At 51.4% G+C, this 21,184-nt stretch overlaps 1 protein-coding gene across 2 annotated transcripts in view; it reads left to right on the forward strand.

Annotated features, from left to right (window-relative positions):
* Positions 1-21,184, forward strand: part of TTC28 (tetratricopeptide repeat domain 28) — a 480,542-nt gene that overhangs the window by 366,756 nt on the left and 92,602 nt on the right. For both annotated transcript variants that reach the window (XM_044989608.1, XM_044989609.1), the window contains exon 6: positions 1,404-1,911. In XM_044989608.1, coding sequence (XP_044845543.1) covers positions 1,404-1,911 — 508 coding nt within the window. The remainder of the gene's footprint in view (positions 1-1,403; positions 1,912-21,184) is intronic.

A 21,184-nucleotide genomic window follows, 5' to 3' on the forward strand; every position in this document is an offset into this window, starting at 1 on the left:
GGAGCAAGAGGGTGGGTCGGTGGAAATTGATGGTTTCTGTTGGTGGGCAGAGTCTGATCACTGTTTGTTTGTATGGTATCGTTGTACCTGGACTGGGAGTTGGGGGCATAGGGGACAGTTTACACACTTCTCTAAAGAAATAGCAGCTGCAAGGTACTGCTCTCCTGCTCCCAGAGGGCTTGGGGAGGGCACAGGCACCAGGGTGAATATACATAGACGCTCCGTAGTGCGGAGCCAGGCACATGGCCTTCCTTGGCCTTTAGAGCCATTTCCTAGGTTGATTGTTCTGGAACAAACGTATTTCTTGCACATTGTCTGGGAAAGCCCCACTCTTGCACTTCAGCTAAGCTGTCCTTCTAACTTTGTTTGGCCACCATTGGGGATACATTAGCAAATGCCATAGCTCGAAGGTGACCCAAGTGCAGCAAAGAGAGTGACATCTCTGCCCTAAAGAGCATGACTGGCTTGGTGATGCTGAGCATGCTGGCTTAACTGTGCAGGTATCCCTGTCTGATCGCTCCCTGCGCATGGGTCAGCATTCCCACTGCAGATGTTTTAAGGACTGTCTGCCGAAGCAGATGTCATGAATCTAGCGCAGGAATCTCTGTGGGGTCAGTAAGCAGAGGGTCTGGGAAACTGCAGTGTGAACATGGTCAGTCTGAGCTGCATCCTGCTGCAGTTTCTCACAAACCATCCTCTTAGGCTCCTTATTCAGCGCCTGAGACCTCTGCTGCTGTTGGAAGGGAGCTCACTGTGTGGGAAGTGGCACAGAAGCAAGTGATTCATTTAGTCGTTACTCTGCAGAGAAATGCCATTACATACATGTCTGCCCAAGATCCCTGTGGACGGGACTTTGCTGTGATAACTGGCATGACTGTAGGTGTTAAAGTAGTAGCGAGAGATGGGCTGAGATACAGCTGCCTTCAGAGCGGGAACCGAGCTCTCTGAGACAGCTCACACAGCCTGGTCTCACCTCATGGCTCCTCATACTGCCAAGTTCCTGCAGATTCCACCTTCTGTATTACCCCAAAGTCCCTGGGCTTTGCAGCGCCATGGGTTTCCCCACTATGTCCCTCAGTCAGAGAATCCCAGTCCAGTTCTCCCTGCCAGCCCCCGGGTACCCTCCCTGCAGCCCCTCATTGCCACAAGCTGCCCTCAGAGAAATGCCTTCGCTGCTGGAGAACCACAAACAGCACATTCCCCATTCGGCAGCTGGGGATTTTTCTCCTGAGTATCGTGCTGCAGGTGCAGATAGCCAGGTTTCCACTGGACCTTCCAGGAAGCAGAGCTGGAGTCTCCCTGGAAGAGTTTGTTAGAGGTTAACAGGTGAATGTTGCGTGTCCCTTTGACCTGACTCCGTTTCCACAGGCTCTCACTCTCACCCTCTCTCTCTTGTCTTACAGGCAGCTTCCTCAGCTCTGAGCAGCCTGGGCCACGTGTACACAGCCATTGGTGATTACCCCAATGCACTGGCTAGTCACAAGCAGTGTGTCCTCCTTGCGAAGCAATCCAAAGACGAGCTCTCGGAGGCCCGCGAGCTGGGTAACATGGGGGCAGTGTACATTGCTATGGGGGACTTTGAGAACGCGGTGCAGTGCCATGAGCAGCATCTGAAGATTGCCAAGGAGCTGGGGAACAAGCGGGAGGAGGCGCGAGCCTATAGCAACCTGGGCAGCGCCTACCACTACCGGAGGAACTTCGACAAGGCCATGTCCTACCACAATTATGTGCTGGAGCTGGCCCAGGAGCTGGCCGAGAAAGCCATTGAAATGCGGGCCTATGCTGGCCTGGGCCATGCTGCCAGGTGTATGCAGGACCTGGAGAGGGCCAAACAGTACCATGAAGAACAGCTGGGCATTGCTGAGAGCCTGCAGGACCGAGCCGCTGAGGGCAGAGCCTCTTCCAATCTAGGTAAGTGCCCCAGGCTATGTGGGGAATAGTGTAAAAATGCCTAACCCCAGGGTCTGCTGCAGGGAACTTCATGCTGTGTCACCTTCTCAAATCCCCTGCTTCCACTAGGCCAGCTCCTCATCTCAGTCCCCTTTGTCCATAGGTGCTGGAACTAGGGGTGCTGGGGGTGCAGCAGCACCCCTGGCTTGAAGAGGTTTCTATCATATCCAGGGGTTACAGTTTGGTTCAATGGCTCTCAGCCCCCACTACACAGACTGCTCCAGCAGCCCTGCCTTCATCCCAGCAGCAAGTGGGCACTTTTCAGGTTCAAAGGGCCAAAGCAATATGCCCCTGGGCTAGCCCTTTAATGTGTCCCAGTGGCAGTGAAAAGCATGAGGCGCTTGCAGAGCAGGGAGTGAAATGGTAAGATGATGAGTTTGGGAGGCTGCAAAGCTGAGCCAAGAGAAGGTTTTAGGGGCAAAGCAGGTGCAGCAGCATTATAATGCCCAGTGGGGATGAGGGCATCATGATTTGCCATCTTGTCGTAGGTTTGGGACCCATGCAGGACATCGGGCCCAGCTGAGCACTCAGGTGTGAGGGTGGGGACGTTTCATGGACCAAAGGGTGGCTCTGCTCATTAACCTTACAGAATTCCACTCCTCACGTCCTTCTCGCTAACCCAAAGAGTGCATTGTCCAAATCTCAGCAGAGCTGATCTTCAAAGAAAGTGCAGAACCCAACAAGTTTTGGATGATGATTGTCCCTGTGGGGAGGAGACATTAGAAGGAGGATTTAGACCAGGGGTGGGCAAACTTTTTGGCCCAAGGGCCACATCTGTGTATGGAAATTGTATGGCAGGCCAAGAATGCTCATGAAATTGGGGGTTGGAGTGTGGGAGGGGGGTGAGGGCTCTGGCTGGTGGTGCGGACTCTGTGGTGGGTCCAGAAAGGAGGAGTTCAGTGTGCGGGAAGGGGCACAGGGTTGGGGTGTGGGAGAGGTGGTGAGGGCTCCAGCAGGGGCTGCGGGCTCTGGGGATGGGGTTTGGGGTTCAGGAGGGTGCTCTGGGCTGGCACCAAGGGGTTCAGATGGCAGGTGGGGGATCAGGGCTGGGGTGGGGGAAGTTGGGGCATGGGAAGGGGCAGAAGTTCAGGCTCTGGGCGGCGCTTACCTCAAGCAGCTCCCAGAAGCAGGGGCATGTCCTGCTTCTGGCTCCTATGCGGAGGCATGGCCAGGCAGTTCTGCATGCTGCCCCATCTCCAGGCACTGGCCCTGCAGCTCCCATTGACCATGATTCCTGGCCAGTGGGAGCTGCGGGGGTGGCATGTGGGGCGGGGGCAGCGTGCGGAGCCCCTTGGCTACCCCTATGTATAGGAGCCGGGGGCGGGGGGGAATGCCGCTACTTCCAGGAGCCACACGGAGCCATGGTACATACAGAGCGGTGCAAGCCCCCGACTCCGCTCCCTGGCTGGAGTGCCAGAGCAGGGCAAGCCCCGGACCCTGCTCCCTGATGGGTGCTCAACGGCTGGATTAAAATGTCTGAAGGGCCGCATGTGCCCCCCCGGGCGTAGTTTGCCCACCCCTGGTTTAGAGGCAATGCCGCTCTCCCTTTCCCTGATCCCAAGATGGAAATTCAGAGAGCACAGATGGTTCTTGCTGCCTTTGCTGTGACTTTCGACATTGTGGACTTTCCTGTTCTAGGTGAAGATATCTTGGCTGTAATTCCCTTCAGCAGGCCAGGTGTGGCTGGGATGTGGGAATGACAGAGGGGGGCTGTTGGGATGATGAGATGCTGGCAGCCCCCAGAAGTGCAGTTCTAGCAGGCAGCCCCGCTCTGTAAATTAGCTTCTGTTTCTGCCTGGCAGTTGGCACTTGGTTCATTTGTAGATGCAAATTGTACTCTGATGTTATCCGTGGCAGGTAATTGAAATGGGCTTGATGAATTACTTAATTTCCTTTAATAGCTGAGTCTTCAGGAGCTGAATAAAGAAGATAAGGTGAACTGGAGAAAACACAACAGCCCCAGCTTTCTAATTAGTGCGCCGAGTTTCCTTTTTCTTTACTCAAATTATGGCAAATGTGTGTGGCTAAATGGGTTTATGATGCAAGAACCCCTTTGGGGCGTTGACCTTTAAAGAGCCAGTACTGAGCATTGATAACATTTCTGTATGACGGGATCTGATGGCCGGGAGGGTTGGAAAGCATGATGCTTTGAGTCTGACCTTGTATAAGGGATGTTTGTATACGGGATTTAGCAAAATACAAATGCAAATACATTTAGCAAAGAGCTAATTATGTTCCCCATGTCTCTGGCAGTGCTTGGAGATGTCTTTTCTGCGGGTGGGCATGAGAACTGCTCTCTGGGGTTCTGCTGGCAGACAACAGGGCAGGAGAGGCATGTTCTGGGCTCTGCTGGACCAGAGTGTGGAGCATGCACCCAGGGCTCTGCTGAGGTTTGGGGCATGCACCCTGGGCTCTGCCAGCTACAGGGGTGGAAGTGCTTCTGTGGCTCTGGCGGGCGTGCGGCTATGGGCTCTGCTGGCCATGAGCAGGGGAGCATATGCCTTGGGCTCTGTTGGCAGTTGGGGGCTGGGGGGCATTCATCACTGGCTTTCTCCAGGTCACTTGGAGGAGGCCTTTGGATTCCTGTCAGTTTTGTACGTTAAGCAGCTGGGCCCTCGGGCCTCTAGGCCAGAGTTCGTTATCGAGAGGAACATGGCATGGCCTTCGGAGCTCACCAGAGCAGTTCCCTGAACCATCATCCAGCTGCGACTGCACCTGGCCTAAGCCCCCAGTGTCTTCCCCAGGGGAACAGGAGTGAATCTCGGATCTCTCCTGTTCAAACTCAATTTTACAGGCGTAGAATGAAAGGCAAGTTGCTGTCCATAGCCAGTTTTGCCCAGTGTGGCCTGGACACTTTCCTGGCATGAGAGCAGGAAAATGGTGTTCAGGTCTAAGTGAAGTATCACTGTGTTAGTTTGATAGTGGGAGAAGGTCTCTAGGGTACCGTGGTAGCGTGAGGGACATGGGAGTGGAAACGATCTGTGGGAGATGGGAAAGGGAGGTTCCATTTCCAAGTCTCTCAGTCTAGCTGAACTTTGCGTTCGCTCCAGCCACGCTGTCCATCCCTGGTACGAATGAGCCAGCCTTGGTGCAATGGCCGCTATCCCTCTGGTTTGACATCAGCAATCCTAAGCCAAACAGAATCCCTGCTGACTATGGAACGCGGCTGTTGGGCCGCAGCACCCTGGTTCTTCTCCAGGATAGTGCTGGGGAGCTGCTCAGGGGGTTATTCCAGCACGTATCAGTAACAAGTTGCTTACAACTAGTGCTGAGAAAGGGGGAATCATTTACTGAAGGGCCTTTGAAGGTTGCCAGTGAGAGGGACAAGAGGGACTGCACTGACATGGCCTCTGTACACTACAGAGGACAGATCGTGTGTGTCTTCAAAGGTGGCTAAACCTTCAGCATGAGGAATTGCTGCTGTTCTCCTCTGCAAAGCACTTCCTCCTTTGTGGGGCGCTTCCCCATATATCTCTGCATGGTCAGTTTCTGTCACTGAAAATGTAGTGTGGGGAAGCAGAAGCTTGAATTGGTTTCCTCAGCATTGTGATTCCCTGCATGAGTGCTAAGAGGTTTGTGTTTTCTGGGTTATTTTCTCCCCTCTCATCCTGTGTGACACATGCACTGGGGCAAAGTGAGTCCCCTGTAGGCTTGGGGGGGAGCAGGGCCTGTGCAACCACTAGGCGAACTAGGCAGTTGCCCAGGGCATCAAGTGGTTGGGGGTGCCAAAAAGCGGAGGCACCAGAGAGACGGAGCGGCGGCTTGCGGCAGCGGCGAGCCCCAGCCATGGAGGAGCCGGTGCGGTACGAGGGGGGGTCAGCAGCCCTGCAAAGGCGGCGGCACCACTAGCAGGGAGCAGCCGGGCCCCCCGCCAGTCCTGCCCAGGCTCCAGCCCCCCTCCCAGGGTCCTGCAGGCTGCAGCAGATGCATGCGGGCGGTGGCCCCCATGCGCCCCTCAGCTCCCCTCTTGCCGCGCTCGAGCTCTGCAGCTCCTGGGCATGTGAGCTGGCGCTGCCCCTCTCAGAGCTATCCCCCTCCTCCCCCCGCTGCCTCAGCACTCTGCGGGGGGACAGGGAGCAGGGGGAGCGTTGGGTGGGTCTGGAGTTCTGGGGTGGGTGGACCTGTCGGGGAGTGGGGGTATGGAGCGGGATCGGAGCAGTCAAGGAGCAGGGGGGGTTGGATGGGTCGGGAGTTCTGGGGCGGGGGGACCTGTCAGGGAGTGGGGGTATGGAGCGGGATCGGAGCAGTCAAGGAGCAGGGGGGGTTGGGTGGGTCGGGAGTTCTGGGGCAGGGGGACCTGTCGGGGAATGGGGGTATGGAGCGGGATCGGAGCAGTCAAGGAGCAGGGGGGGTTGGGTGGGTCGGGAGTTCTGGGTGGGGGACCTGTCAGGGAGTGGGGGTATGGAGCGGGATCGGAGCAGTCAAGGAGCAGGGGGGGTGGGTGGGTCCTGAGTTCTGGGGCAGGGGGACCTGTCGGGGAATGGGGGTATGGAGCAGGATCGGAGCAGTCAAGGAGCAGGGGGGGTTGGGTGGGTCGGGAGTTCTGGGGCAGAGGGACCTGTCGGGGAATGGGGGTATGGAGCGGGATCGGAGCAGTCAAGGAGCAGGGGGGGTTGGAGGGGTCTGGAGTTCTGGGGGGGGGCCTGTCGGGGAGTGGGGGTATGGAGCGGGATCGGAGCAGTCAAGGAGCAGGGGGGGTTGGGTGGGTCAGGAGTTCTGGCGGGGGGGACCTGTAGGGGAGTGGGGGTATGGAGCGGGATCGGAGCAGTCAAGGAGCAGGGGAGGTTGGGTGGGTCGGGAGTTCTGGGGCAGGGGGACCTGTCGGGGAGTGGGGGTATGGAGCAGGATCGGAGCAGTCAAGGAGCAGGGGGGGTTGGGTGGGTCAGGAGTTCTGGCGGGGGGGACCTGTCGGGGAGTGGGGGTATGGAGCGGGATCGGAGCAGTCAAGGAGCAGGGGAGGTTGGGTGGGTCGGGAGTTCTGGGTGGGGGACCTGTCGGGGAGTGGGGGTATGGAGTGGGATCGGAGCAGTCAAGGAGCAGGGGGGGTTGGGTGGGTCGGGAGTTCTGGGGGTCCTGTCGGGGGTGGGGAGTGGTTGGATGGGGCGTGGGAGTCCTGGGGGTCTGTCTGGGGCGGGGGTGTGGATAAGGGTTGGGGCAGTCAGGGAACAGGTAGGGGGTAAGGTCCTAGGGAGGCAGTTAGGGTGGAGGGGTCTCAGGAGGGGGCAGTCAGGGGACAAGGAACAGGGGGGCTTAGGGTTTCTGAGGGGGGCAGTCGGGGGTGGGAAGTGGGAGGGAGTGGATGGGGGTGGGGCTCTCCCCCCACCCTCTTTTTTGATTGTTGAGATATGATAAGCGGGGGGCGCATGGGGGCCGGCGCCCCCATGCATCCGCTGCAGCCTGCAGGAGCCCCCGGGGTGGGGTGCCAGGCCACAGGCTGGGCAGGAGGGGCGGGGGCGCTGCTGCTCCCTACTAGCGGTGCCGCCACCTTTGCAGGGCTACTGTCCCCCCTGTGCCACGCCGGCTCCTCCATGACTGGGGCTCGCTGCTCTCACAAGCAGGACGCTCTGGCTCTCCAGTGCCTCCGGAGGGTGGCTCCTCCCTGCCAAGCTGCTGCAGCGGCCCAAGCCTGGCAAAGCCAGTGAGTGGACTCGGGGCGGGGGCCGCCGGGGTGGGGTGGGGAGGGCTCCCGGGGGGGCTGTGCACCCTCCAGGCGAGTTCAGGGGGCAGGGAGAGGGGGGAACCTGGTCTGGGGAGCAGCCCCTGGGCACGGCTGGCCCTTGGGGTTTATAAAGGCTTGTTGGGATTTGCTCCTCAATGAATTGATGTGGGGGGGGGGCAAGGTGGAAGTTTCGCCTAGGGTGCAAAATATCCTTGCACTTGCCCTGGGCGGGAGACATCAAGTCTGAAACGGAACAACATTTCTTCTTCCTTGCCTGTGCCTTAGAGACATTCTGATGCTGTTTGTCAGAGCCAGGAACCAACCCTCTTGGCACAGAAATGTAGCAGAGAGACAGGTTTAGCAATCCTCTGCAAGCAAAACTTTTAAGTGGGGCTGCTTAGCCTCGACCCTGAAGGACCCCATCCACCACTGGCATGTGTACGCGCGCTTGCTCTCTCTTCTGCAGACCTGACACAAACTCACTTAGGTTCTTAATGCTCTCACCATTTTGCCAGCTCAAAACCCCATGAGGCAAGTTTGGATTAGAAAGTTCTTCTCACTACCGTTATTATTCTCACAGCAGCTTTATATTTAGCGATACTTTCATCACATGATTCCAGAAATTCTTCTGTTGAACTGGGGGGGGTCAATGCAGCAGAAATGTTTTTCTTGAGTTGGATTTAAGCCTAAATGTAACTTTGTCAGTAGTGCTGACTCAGCCCCTCCACCTTTGCTTTGAAGCAGGATCTCACCTATCAGCTGATACTTGAGCTGCACCCTATCTCCGGCAGAGATGTTACTTTGAGAAATCAGAATGTGCAGTTCTTGTTGAGAAAGTCCATTAATGCTATTTAAAATGCATCCAGTACCAATTAAATGTCAAGTCTTAATTGTCTTTCATCTAAGCCACATGTAAAACAAAACCTCATCAAAATAACCACACTGACAGCCAAAAATGTATCTGAATGTGTGTTTCTGAGCCAGAATGTCAGTGTTGGCCTCTTTGCTGAAACAACAGAAATTTTTGTTTGCATTTCAGTGATTGAGATGGAAGGTTCTCCTTACCGTATTATCTAATGCCGAGTGAGACAGAGAGAGCATATAACGTAGCCCAGCTGCTGGAGTGCTCTGCAGGGAGATAGTCTGTGCTCTGAGAGTTAGTGAGCAGAAGGTAATGGACTTAGGGCAAGTCACAAGTTATCAAGCCCTTCATAACAAGGAGATGTGGAGTTTAACCAGGACTCTGACTGTCAACCTTTGCAAAGCAGATGGTGTTTTCAGATTCCAAGGCCCCATCTAGAGAGCTGGCTTGTCAGCCTCTGCAACTCTTAACTCTGCTTACTGCCATGTAGAAAAGGCACTTCATATTATGACCAAAGGGCTGTTTATAGTCTCTAATAATTGCATATGGATGCTAAGCTTCTATTTCCCTCTGCATCTGCTTCCCACTAAATCCTGTATATGCTGCATGTATTGAAATGCAAAAGCAGAGAGGAATGTATACTTCACTCTCAGCTAGGGCTGGAGGGTTCTGCTTTATTTTCATAGAGTGGAAGATTATAAGGGATTTAGTTCATTTTGAGAGAGACTCATTTCAAATCCCAAAGTAGCCTCATGGAATGTACTCAGCAATAGAACATTGTGTGTTGTGTATTCAGGGCCGGCTCCAGACCCCAGCGCGCCACGCGCGCGCTTGGGGCGGCATTTTGCCGGCAGGGCGGCAGGCGGCTCTGGCGGACCTTCCGCAGTCATGCCTGCGGGAGGTCCACCGGAGCCGCGGGACCAGTGGAACCTCCGCAGGCATGTCTGCAAGAGGTCCCCCGGAGCCGCGGGACCGGCGACCGCCAGAGTGCGCCCCGCGGCACGCCGCCCTGCTTGGGACGGCGGGATTCCTAGAGCCGCCCCTGTGTGTATTACGTATGGGAGATACATCGTATGCCACCTAAACCACTGGCAGACGCAGCAGGTATGACTCCACTGAAGGCAATGAACTTTGCCCATGTGCATGTACTGTATGTGTTTTAAGTATTATATCTCAGAGGGATGTGGGATGCAGTCTCAGGCTGAGGAGTTGCAGAGTGTTTTCCCCAGATAAGTACAAGTAACTGCACCAAAGAACTAAATGTACTAACCCAGTCTTTAATCATAAAGGCAAAGTTGCATGGTAATGAGTGTGTTGTGGTAGTGAGGTTCTATTTGAAGAGATACTTTAATTATAGGCCCCAATGTTTTCAAGCATCTTGCAACTTTTTGGAAAAATAAAAAAAGATGCAGGTAAAATGTCTCAGGTTTATCGTCAGCCCATGGTGATTTTTTTTAAGTAGTGTGGCAGAGCTCTGACCTTGCTCCTGTGGGTCCTGCGCTTCTAGGCGGTTTCTGCTAGCCTCAGTAGCTCACTGTGACCCTCCACGTAGCCCTTCTCTCTCTAGGGCCAGGGTTACAGTCTACTGAGCCCTTTTCATCATAGGCTGCAAGGAGGTTGGGGGGAGAACTCCCACAGTCTCTGTTCAGCCTTCTGTCCTGACAGGGACCTGGCTTCCCCTCCCAGGAGCTGTTCCTGTAGTGGTGGGTTGGGGGGAACCCGGGCCCACCCTCTACTCCCGGTTCCAGCCCAGGGACCCTAATGGTAGCAGTTGTTGGCAGCCAACCTTTCACTGCCAGAGTTGCTACATTTCCCTGGGCCACTTCCCCACAGCTCTCCTGCTTTTCCCTTCTTCACCCTTACCTTAGGGCTCCTTTAACGATGATTTAGGGTGTCTTCAGTAACCAGCCCTTCAGCCGCACTTCCTCTCCTCTGGCTCCCTGGCTGTCCCCTGCCTGACTGGAGTGAGCCCTTTTTATAGTATCAGCAGGGCCTTAATTAGAGTCAGGTGGTCACATTAACTGAATGGCCTCACCTGACTCTTTACAGCTTAATTAGAGTCAGGTGTTTTCATTAGCCTGGAGCAGCCCCTGCTCTGGTCAGTCAGGGAACAGAAAACTGTTAATCCAGTGGCCAGTATATCTGCCTTCAGCTATTCTGCTGTACCCAACTGGCCTGGGTCTATCACAGTAGTTAAAAATCCATGTAACCATTTTTGAGATTTACAAGCATGAAAACAGTTCTCCAGTTGAGGCTCTCTGGTTAAGGAGATTTCCCAGACCCCTTTTTAGCACCTAAATATCTAAAGAACAGCTTATTTTGTTTGACACTGTCTGACTTCTCAGTGAGAGCCGAGCCAGTGGTTTAAGCTGTTATTTTTCTCACTCGTCTGACCTTCCTGATATTGCAGATCAACACTCAACAATAGAATAACTTCAGTTATAGTGAAAATGTGTAATATACAGCAACTAAAAATAGAATTAAATATATTTACACACATTAAATACATTTAGTTCAACAATAAAGGCCTGGAAACGCATCAAAATGATCAGAATCATAGAAATGTTGGGCTGGAAGGGATCTCAAGAGGTCATTCTAGTCCATCCCCTCCATGCTGAGGTAGGACCAAGTAATCCTACACTATCCCTGACAGGTTTTTGTCCAACCTGTTCTTAAAAATCGACAGTGATGGGGAGTTCACAATGTCTCTTGGAAGCCTGTTCCGGAGCTTAACTATCCTTTTAGTTAGAAAGTTTTCCTTAATACCTAACCTAAATCTCCCTTCCTGCCCATGATTTCTTGTCCTACTTTCAGTGGCTATGGAGAACAATTGATCACAGTCCTCTTTATATCAGCCCTTAACATATTTGAAGACTGTTACCAATCCCCCCCTCAGACTTCTCTTCTCAAGACTAAATGTCGAGTTTTTTAACCTTTCCTCACAGGTCAGGTTTTCTAAACATTTTATTGCTTCTGTTGCTCTTCTCTGGATTATATCCAATTTGTCCACGTCTTTCCTAAAGTGCGGCACCCAGAACTTCAGTTGAGGCTTCAGCAGTGTTTGAGTAGAGCAGGACAATTACCTCCTGTTTCTTACATACAACACGCCTGTTAATATATCCCAGAATGATATTCGCCTTTTTCACAGCTGCATCACCTTGCTGACTCTCATTCAGTTTGTGATCCACTGTAACTGCAGATCCTTTTCAACAGTACTGCCACCTAGCCACTAATTCCCCATTTTTGAAGTGGTGGATTTGATGTTTCTTCCTAAGTGAAGTACTTTGCATTTGTGTTTGTTGAATTTAATCTTGTTGATTTCAGACCAATTCTCGAATGTGTCAAAGTTGTTTTGAATTCTAATCATATCCTCCAGAGAGTTTCCAATCCCTCCTAGCTTGGTGTCCTCTGCAAATTTTATAAGCATGCTCTCCACCCCATTATTCAAGTCATTAATGAAAATATTGAATAGTACCAGAGCCAGGAGAGGCCCCTCAAGGACCCCACTAGATATGTCCTTCCAGTTTGACAGCAAGTCATAGATAACTATTCTTTGAGTACAGTCTTTCAACCAGTTGTGCACCCACCTTATAGTAATTTCATCTAGACCACGTTTCCCTAGTTTGCTTCTGAAAATGTCATGATTATATGTTCAACATCTGAGGTTTAACCACTCGTTATGACCATCCTGATGTCATCAGGATTATTTTTGTAGGTTTGCAGAACACCCAGTAGGAAGTCTACTGAGACCTGTGATGTGAAATTAAATAGATAACAAACATAGCACAGAAAATTCCACTGATACGCGTAAAATGCAGCTAACCAGACTGGGTGTTAGCTGATAGGGATGGGTTCAAACACAATCTAAGGTCTTGTGTAGAGTAGGATTTAAAATGTGATGTTAATATGTGCTAACTAACGCACTAAAAAAGTCTAGTGCCGACAACACCCAGTGCCTTTAATACATGCTAAATGATGCAGTTAAAGCTATGCGGGAGCCTAGCTCATTTGTGCAAACATCATGCCTCCAGTCCTAGACTAGACAAGGCCCAAGAAGAGGGACTTGTAAGGTCTCCTTAGCTCTCTGGAAATGCAGGCTGCCGGTGCAGGGTTGTCTTGCCCTTAGCTTTGTGGTCAGTGAGAGGAGAAGGATCTGACCCACTGTGCCATTTCAGCTCTTCGGCTGGTTCCCATTCAGGCTTGTGCCCTTCAATATCTGCTTATAGCTCAGGTTGCATTTATATTGATTTATACTTGTGTTTTGTAGACACTACAGCTGGTGCTTCAGATGGCTGTTTCCCTGCATCCATCTCTGCCCTTAGCAGTAATTGTTAAGCAAAGGAAGGAAAAGTCCACACTGGTTCTAGGTTGTGTATATTTTGCTCCAATTTCACAGATCTCAAGTGCTGTCTGAGCCTTCTTTAGCTTTCCTTGCCCTTTCTCCCTAGCCTCTGTTCGATTCTGTTCCCTGGTGTCATTTGCATACTGCTCCTGGATGGGCCCGGCTGGCTAGCTGCCTGGAAGAGAGCGTTTCTTTCCTTTTGAAGTACACAAAGTCGGTAGCTTTGTGTTTTGAAGTGACAGTGTGTTTCTGGATCCGTCCTGCTCGTGTGACCGGCACAGATGGTGAGACAGGCTCCCACCAGGCTAGCTTAGTGATAGGGGCTGCGGAGGAGGAGATTGGAGACTCTAATTTTCTGCTCTGTTATGCCATTTTCTCAGCTTTGTCTTGGGTAACCACTTGTAAACATTTGCTCATTGTTTGTTTTTCCCTGTGGTGGTAGTAAAGAGACCGACTGGAACATCTGAAGCTGCATAGGCTTCATCTCCCATCTGCCTACAAGCCTTAATTTTGGCTGTTAAGGAAAGCAAAGAGATGTAATTGTTCTGGTATGTGATAACTTCCCCTTCCTGATCTTAGTTAATCTTGCTGTGGGGCCTGCTAATTGCATTGAGTGTGTGGCTTTTCTACAACCTGCAGAGCAAGAAGTTGCAGGATGTTCCCTGTCAATGCAACCTGTTAGTGTCTCTGGTGCCTTTAATCCCAAAGCTCTGCCTTGGAATCATCATCTGTCAGGGGGAGAAGAGCTGCACCTGTGCCGCTAAAGCGGTATGCCAGATTCCCGTTTCCTTAGGAGCAGCCTGTTTTCGAGGTGATGTTCTTTAAATCTCTGCTGCTCAAGGCCCCTTATTGCAGGCAGCAGCCCTTCTCTGAGGACATGGTTCTCTGGATGAAACTCCCTTCAGAGCCCACCGATGCTTCTCCTTAGGTTGGGCAGTGGTGTCCCCACTCTGAGTGTGCTCTCCCCAGAGTGTTCCCAAGTTCTGCTGGACCACAGAAGAGCCTTGCTCTAGGAATCCAGTCCCAGGAACTCTTCTCTGCCTCCCTTCCTGTGCAGGGCAGAGTGCTCAGGACTGGCTCCTCGTCAACAACTCTGCCATCAAGAAGTTACTTCCCTTCTTGAAACACAGCACCACATGTCTCCTGTTGAGGGGATTCAGCAGGCTAACATTTTACCTTCAAACTGGACACGGGCTTTGTCTGCCAGGGTAGTGCAGCTTCTAGTTACAAATGAGCCCATTGGAACTGGGTGGGTGAGGAGCAGATTCTTTTGCAGGCCCTGTAGCTTTGGTCAGTTCAGTGGCCACTATCACAGGCACTGACCAGTAGTGTCTGAGAGAGCCCAGCTATCTCCTAGTCTGCGAATAGTCAGAGCCTGGGGGGGATGGTGACTGGCTAATCATAGACTCTTAATGGCGACCAATATAAATTAATTCCTCCCAAGGAATCTGCATCTCTGGGGGTGCGTGAGCTCCAGATTGGGGTGCTCTAGGGCTGTGGCCTGCTGACTGCGCACCAGGCTCTCCTTAAAGGGCTTATGAGTAAGGCTGTGAGTCTGTCATGGATTCCATGACTTTCGTGACCTCCGTGACTTCTGCAGCAGTTTGGGTGTGTGGGAGGGGACTCAGGACTGGGGCGGGGGGGGGCGTTTACCTGAGGGTGGGGGGCTCCATGGCTCCCACTGGCATGGCCCTGCAGCTCCTAGGTGAAGGAAGGGCCGGGGGCTGCACGCACTGCCTGCGCCCACATGCCCCACCCCCACAGCTCCCATTGGCTGTGGTTCTTGGCCAATGGAAACTGCACAGTTGGGGCTTATGGTGCGAGCAGCGTGCAGAGTCCCCGGGCCTCTCCGCCGCCTAGGAGCTGCAGGGACATGCAGAGCCGGGTAGGGAGCCCCCGCCAACCTTCCCCCCTCAGCAGCAGTGGGGTCCTGGGCCACTTCCACCAGCACCCGCAGTGCCCCCGGACCACCCCCCCTCCCGGAGCATGCGGGGGCCCTGCCCAAGTTTTAGTGAGGGGTATATAGTACAAGTCATGGACAGGTCACGGGCTGTGAATTTTTGTTTACTGCCCATGACCTGTCCATGACTTTTACTAAAAATACCTGTGACTAAAACGTAGCCTTACTCATGAGAGTTTATTCTCGAAGGTGAATGATTTCTCCCCCAGCCTTGCAAACAAACTAGATCTTTGCATCTTTGCGTGGTGCTGCTTTGGAGTGAAGGTAGGGCAAGGCCAGAGAAATGAGGAGAACCAGACAGCAGGGAGGAGAACTGTAATGCATGAATCTGATTCAGACCACGAGCCTGAGGGGCTTTTCAGAAGCCAGAGGAACCTCAGCCTGAATAAGAACCTTGTGGTCACCATGCAGCAGTGACCTGGTCAGAGGAGACACAATGCTAGTAGATGCCCCACTGCAATGGTCCAGAAACCTGGATGCTGCCCCAAGCAGTCTTCACTGAGAAGGTGTGAGCTTTCGGTAAAAGAAGAGCTGCTCTGTCTGAGAACTGTAAACTGAGGCAAAAAGAGTTTTCACACATGGGTGCCTGTAGCAAGGGGGCATGGCCTCCCTCCGACACCAACAGGGAGGCATGGCCACAACCTTCTACAGTGCCTCTATTTGGACTTGTAATTTTTCCAAACACCTGAAGCTTAAATCAGTGGCCTGCTGGTGCTCAGCACGCCTTATGGTCTGGCCACTCTGAAATAGGAGCCTGTCCTTAGTTACCCAGCTGTGCAAGTCTGGTCAAAATCTTGTTTTTCATCTCAGTGCTACAAGGGCGGATGAGACATTAGGTCACAGACCTGACCTGCTGGAGTCCCATGCAATTTCTCAGACGTTGGTTCTGAAGCTGGGATGTTTTAGTCAGGAAACAGGAGCTGATCTGGCTTTGGGGAGATGGAAGTTAAAGGAAGCGATGACTGCACCTCCCACGGGGCCTGAAATGGCCCAGCATTCCCTGCACACACACGCATGTGCGTGCGCTCTCTCTCTTTCTAAGGCTGTTATTGAGGGGTGCTCATGGATGCATCAGATCAGGAAAGGAGTTGGGGGGGGGACGCTGAGAGGGGACAGTGAATTAATTAATTTTAAATTCCTTTATCTCATTCACGTAACTTCAAACATGTCAGACTCAGGAGGAATTCGCAGAACAACCAGCTCTCTCCTAATCTCATGTTATTTATATTTGTCAGCCTTTCGTGTACAGATAAACTCTCTGTGATGTCTCACTCCATTCACAGAGGGGAATTTCAGCTTCCTGTGTCAGCAGAGCGAGTGCTGAAGGCTGGGAAGCTGAGCAGTTTATACGGTCCACACAGTGGTACATGAAATAGGAACATTGCAAAGGGGAGAGAGGAGTTGATTGCAGCTGTCCAGTTCTGGCTGCTCTTCAAAGGCCTGATCGGCATCTCCTGCCATCTGCATATTTGAGTAAGTTTCTTCCTGATGATGGCTTTACTCCAGGAGCCTAGAAGTCAGGCGATGGGCCTCTTGGTCATACTGCTGCTGCACACCTTTCATTCCTGCACAGCTCACTACAAGCCCACACCCATTTCTTAGCAGTGACAAACCCCCATCATTTTGAACCTGATCTCTCCATCTGAAATGTGTCAGTAAAACATCACTTTCCCCAGTATGTGGTGGGGCCAGTAGCTGGCTTGACTCAAGGGAGGGTAAGGTGCGGGAGAGCAGCTTGGAATGGCTTTTTGGACTGCCATGCCTTTAGAATTGCAGTGTTGACCTCCCACACACTTAGTTCAGAGCCTGTGGTGCCTGGAATGCTCTCTTGGAGCTCTCCTGGGCATGAAGCGTTTCTTGAAGCTTGGACCTTTCATGGAGCTCTTCTCTCCACTCTGGTATTTGTGTGCTAAAGCCCAAAGATATGCTTCTGCTTTGTTGTTAGGCTGTGATGCTTTGGGGTCAACCCAGACCACTTAGGGTGTTGTCACCACCTGCTCTGCAATTCTGGGTACCATAAATACTATGCCTCTGTGGCCCACAACCCTGACACCAACAGCCAACTTACAAGCATGCAGGTCACTCATCCACTGCCCAATTACTTTCTGTACAGTGACCCTAACACACTCCAGTCCCGAATGTCCCCAAAACATCTGCCCTGTGACAGTCTGCTGGGGTTCCCAGATTTGAGAGTTACTGTGTTTCTGCTCTCAGCTTCAGCAAATCAGAGTTTTGCTACCACCAAACTGTGACAACTCCCTGACACACCAGCTTGTCTGCCTTGCCAGCAAAATTTTCAGGACTCTGCCAGTCCAAACCTTGCCTTAGAGGTAACACACAGTTCCTGCGTTCCCCAGAGATGTCTCCCTCAGTGCCCAGCCCTCTCCTGGAACGCTGACAGACATTAAGTTCCCGGTTCCTTTCAAGAGACAATACACTGCAGCTCATTAATTTAACCTGAGGTTTGACAAACACTTGTATTTCAGCTATAGCACTGATTTGGTTTATAGTAAAAATATAACAAGTTCATTTAACAAAAAGACATAGAATTAAGTGATACCAAGTATAAGGAATAAAGATATAAAGGGTTACAAGCAAACAAAAGTAAAACTACACTTCTAAGACTAAAACTTAATTTCAGCAAGTTACTGTCTTTGCCTAAGCAGGTTTCTCATAAAAGCTCAGTTCCCAGAGACTTCAACCCCCTCGGCTGAAGGATCAAATGTTCTGTGACTGCAAGAGCGCTGGCCCAAAGGTTTCCTGCTGTTCTTCCCTTCCTGTGGGCTTCCCATCCCCCTGCTGATTCATATGTGAACGGGGCTTCCATTGTTTTGATTCCATAATGTTCAGTTTACCCTGGAGACAGATTGATAGTTGCCATCCCTTCTGTCTGGGAGAAATCCTGTTTCTCCCTGTGTTTGGTCACAGACTCTAAAGCATAGTATCAGTGAGTATACATAATGCCTCATAATAGTGTTAATAGATATTTCATAATGATACCTATCACCAGGGTGTCACCGGTTTTCATAAAAGACCTTACTCGATACACTTCTATAATATGGTAATATTGTATACAATTAGTTGATTCAGTTGCTTATCATTTGAGGTTCAGACCCCCCTGCCTTTATAGCCCAGTAAATCTTTGAAATGTATTCTTTGAAGTGTATGTCCAGAGAGAATTTTTCTCCTACTGGGGTGTAGACACCATGCTGTCTTCTCCCTTGTTTATTAGCTTGATAGCTTTGGTACCTTGTATGTAAATGTACCTTCATTGTGTCTGCCTGGCGACCAGGCTGGTCAGAAAAGCAAATATACATTCCTCAGTCTAAGGCAGACTGTGCTTACTTGTTGCTTGCTAGTCACATTTTAAGAACATAATTTTATCACTTATTAAGAACCTTTTGTTACACCAAACAATGATTTTCGGGACCAGCGTTTGTATATGATTCCTTACGTGACACCTTTTACATACAGATTATGAAAACAGTGTGTTAGGTGTAGTGAGTTGCTGACACAGTAGTGAACCACGAATGGGCCTCTGTCACCAAGGCGTTTACCAAGTAGTTCCATTGTTGTTGTGGTAGCACCCAAAGACGCCAGTCAAGAGTGGGCTTTCTTGTGCTGGGCATTGTACAGACAGAGGTAGTGAGAGAGTCCCTGCTCCAGACTGCTCACAAACTAAAACTACATCAAGCAGCCCTGGGCAGGGGGAGCAGGACACAACATCCATGCGGAGTGATCCAGGTGGCAGCAGGCTAGGCCCATGGCTGTATCCATTTGTTAGAAGAACTTAATTTTAGGGCATACTTGAGGATGGCGCATGGGAGAGCAGGAGTTTATTTATGAGGGGAAGGGGGAGTAAAGGGAGGAGGCAGACAAGTACGTTGGATATGAGGAGTGAGATGGGGCAGCTGAAGGGCTGCAGTGGTAGGAAAGGGGTGTGAGGAAGGGGACCAAACCACCAATGGCAACACAGCAAATGAGCATAAAATGGCACAGTTTGGCCTCCTGTTCAGAACCGAAATGAGATCTGTTACTGAACCTGGCTGGGGCTGCAAGATCTCCATTGCTGAAGTGTGTCCCTTCTCATAGGTGCATGCACACGTTTGATAGGGTGTGCACATCTGAGGTCCCTATCTTCTTTCCCAACATTCCACACCACTCCTCCCTCTGCCTGTCTACCCTTCCTTTTACCTTCCTGTAAAACATTTCCAGTCTGAGCCCTCTGCTGCTGCTAAACTGCCGGTCTTTGAAAACCTCGGAGAGATGGTGACGAGCTGTAGCACCTACCCCCGTTCTGGTGGCTCTTGCTCTGCTCCCAGAAATGTTGGTGCTGGTAGTATTTCCAAGCCTGATGCCCTTAGGATTAAGAAGCGATTTACGAATGTGCTTTTACATCCAATGAGTCTCACTGATGAAATCATTAATACCCTGCAGAAGCCACTCCAGTCTGGACAATGATTGGTGGCTGCTCTTTCTGAGCAGGGTTTACCTTTGGTAACTTAATGCTCTTGGTATAGTGCCTGATAATGAATGGCCTGGGTGTCATGTGATACAGCAAGCAGGTAAGTTGCTGCTGTATTGTGCATGGGAAGCAATCTGAGAGCATGTGCTGTCACTTGGGGGAGGGAGGTGTGGGCTGTTTGGGTACACGTGCGTCTAGGCTGTCAGTTGGTGAATATTCAGGTGGGTGAATATTCAGGGTTTTGTAATGTTTGTGTGAGTAGGTGTATTTGATTGTCTTGCGGCTTTGGGGTGTCTTGGACATGTGGGGTGAATATGCAGGTAGAGGGGTGTGGGGAGAAAATTGCCAGAAGAGTCACATCTGTGTCCTGAACACTCTAGTGAGTGTTCGTAGGAAATTCTGCACTGAGTCGTTGTGTGTGAATGTCACTGGCTGTTACTCTCCCAGAACAGTGAGGGCAGCTCAGAGTTGCCAAAGGAGCCTGCAGCTGACCTTGATCCCACAGAAAGGAGAGCTTGTTGCTTTTTGCAGCTTTGGGGCAGATGTGGGACGGTTGCAATTCTCTGGTGATTGGTTCTGTTTCTTCCTTCTCCTGTCTTGATGGCCATGATGTTATGTATAAATCCAGGCACAGAAGGGATTTTGCCTGGATAAGTGTGAACTTGCGTTGACCTGGAGAAGGTGTCCAAGGGAAGGTTTCCTCCCCATAGAATGAGCTTGTTTCCCCTTGAGTCTAAAGCGTTCAAGCCACTTGTAACTCATGACAGTGTCCCCCAGGAAGCTGGGAGTGTTTTCATGGCCTCTTCCAGTGACTCTGAGTTTTGTCCTGGGTTTTGAAAATCCCTGCACTCGCTCCTCCTCTGGGAGTTGGTGGGTGGCTGAACTGCTGGCAATGTCCACAGGCTGGCTGAAGACGTACACCCCAAGGAGCTCCCCCACCAGGCCTGTCGCGTTTTGAGAGTCTGCCCTCAAGTGAGCCCCCCTCCATGCGAGTTCTTGACCAAGGGTTCCCTCCCTTTCATGTCTAGACAAGTCTTCAGGATGTCATCATTTCTTGGCCGAGGCCATTGGAGGAATGAGCATCTTTTCCTCTCTCCCTCATGAGGCCAACACCCAACCACCTTCTCCACCTGACCCAGGACAGAGGTTCTGGTTTTTATTTCAAAATATAGTTACCCTAACTCATAACCCCCACTGAAAGCATCTCAAATAATGTCTCTCCAGTGCATTAGAACAGCCTCTGCCCCACCCATACCCTTTGCACACAAAGCTCCCATTTCCCTCCGTGCAGCTGTTATATGAAGGATCTCGCCATCTGATGGTTGCTCCCTTGGAGGAGATGGGTGGGGTTTACTGTGACTATACTGCCTATGATGGAGAGTGGTTACGTGTCTTGCACCTCAGAGGAATCTGTCCATGCAGCAGGAACAGGTTAGGAAATGTTTACCAGTCCCTTTATTTTGGAAACCAAATCTTTCTCAGTTGTGGTTTTCAGTGAGCCATGTGTTTTTAGCTTTTCCATACGTGGGGCCTGCTTCATTATGTCACTTTGGGACGGGCTTGGCTCTCACACTGATGTCATGGAAGCTCTGCTGAGCCAAGGCACATGGAAAAGCTGGCTGAAAGGGGAAAAAGTGATTAACAAACTGAACAGAGAAGTATGTGCCCCTCTTTATAGCCAGCAGAGGCTCTACTTATTCCCAACCTGGCCACCCCTTATTCTTCCCATGCAGATGTCCTAGTTCATGTCTCTCTTTATAGCTCCTAAGGACAATGTGGTATCTTTACAAGGATTGTTCTTTCACAATATTAACTCTTAATTAATGTTATGTCCTGGTCAAATTCCACCTTGGTAGTTACACTGTCTCCAGTACCTAACTGCCCCTTTCTGCTGGATACATGATTCTTCTTTCCTTCCTGTGATAACCTGCTGTGTGCAGTTAAGT

Source organism: Mauremys mutica, chromosome 16, assembly GCF_020497125.1.
Source record: "Mauremys mutica isolate MM-2020 ecotype Southern chromosome 16, ASM2049712v1, whole genome shotgun sequence".
NCBI lineage: Eukaryota > Metazoa > Chordata > Testudines > Geoemydidae > Mauremys > Mauremys mutica.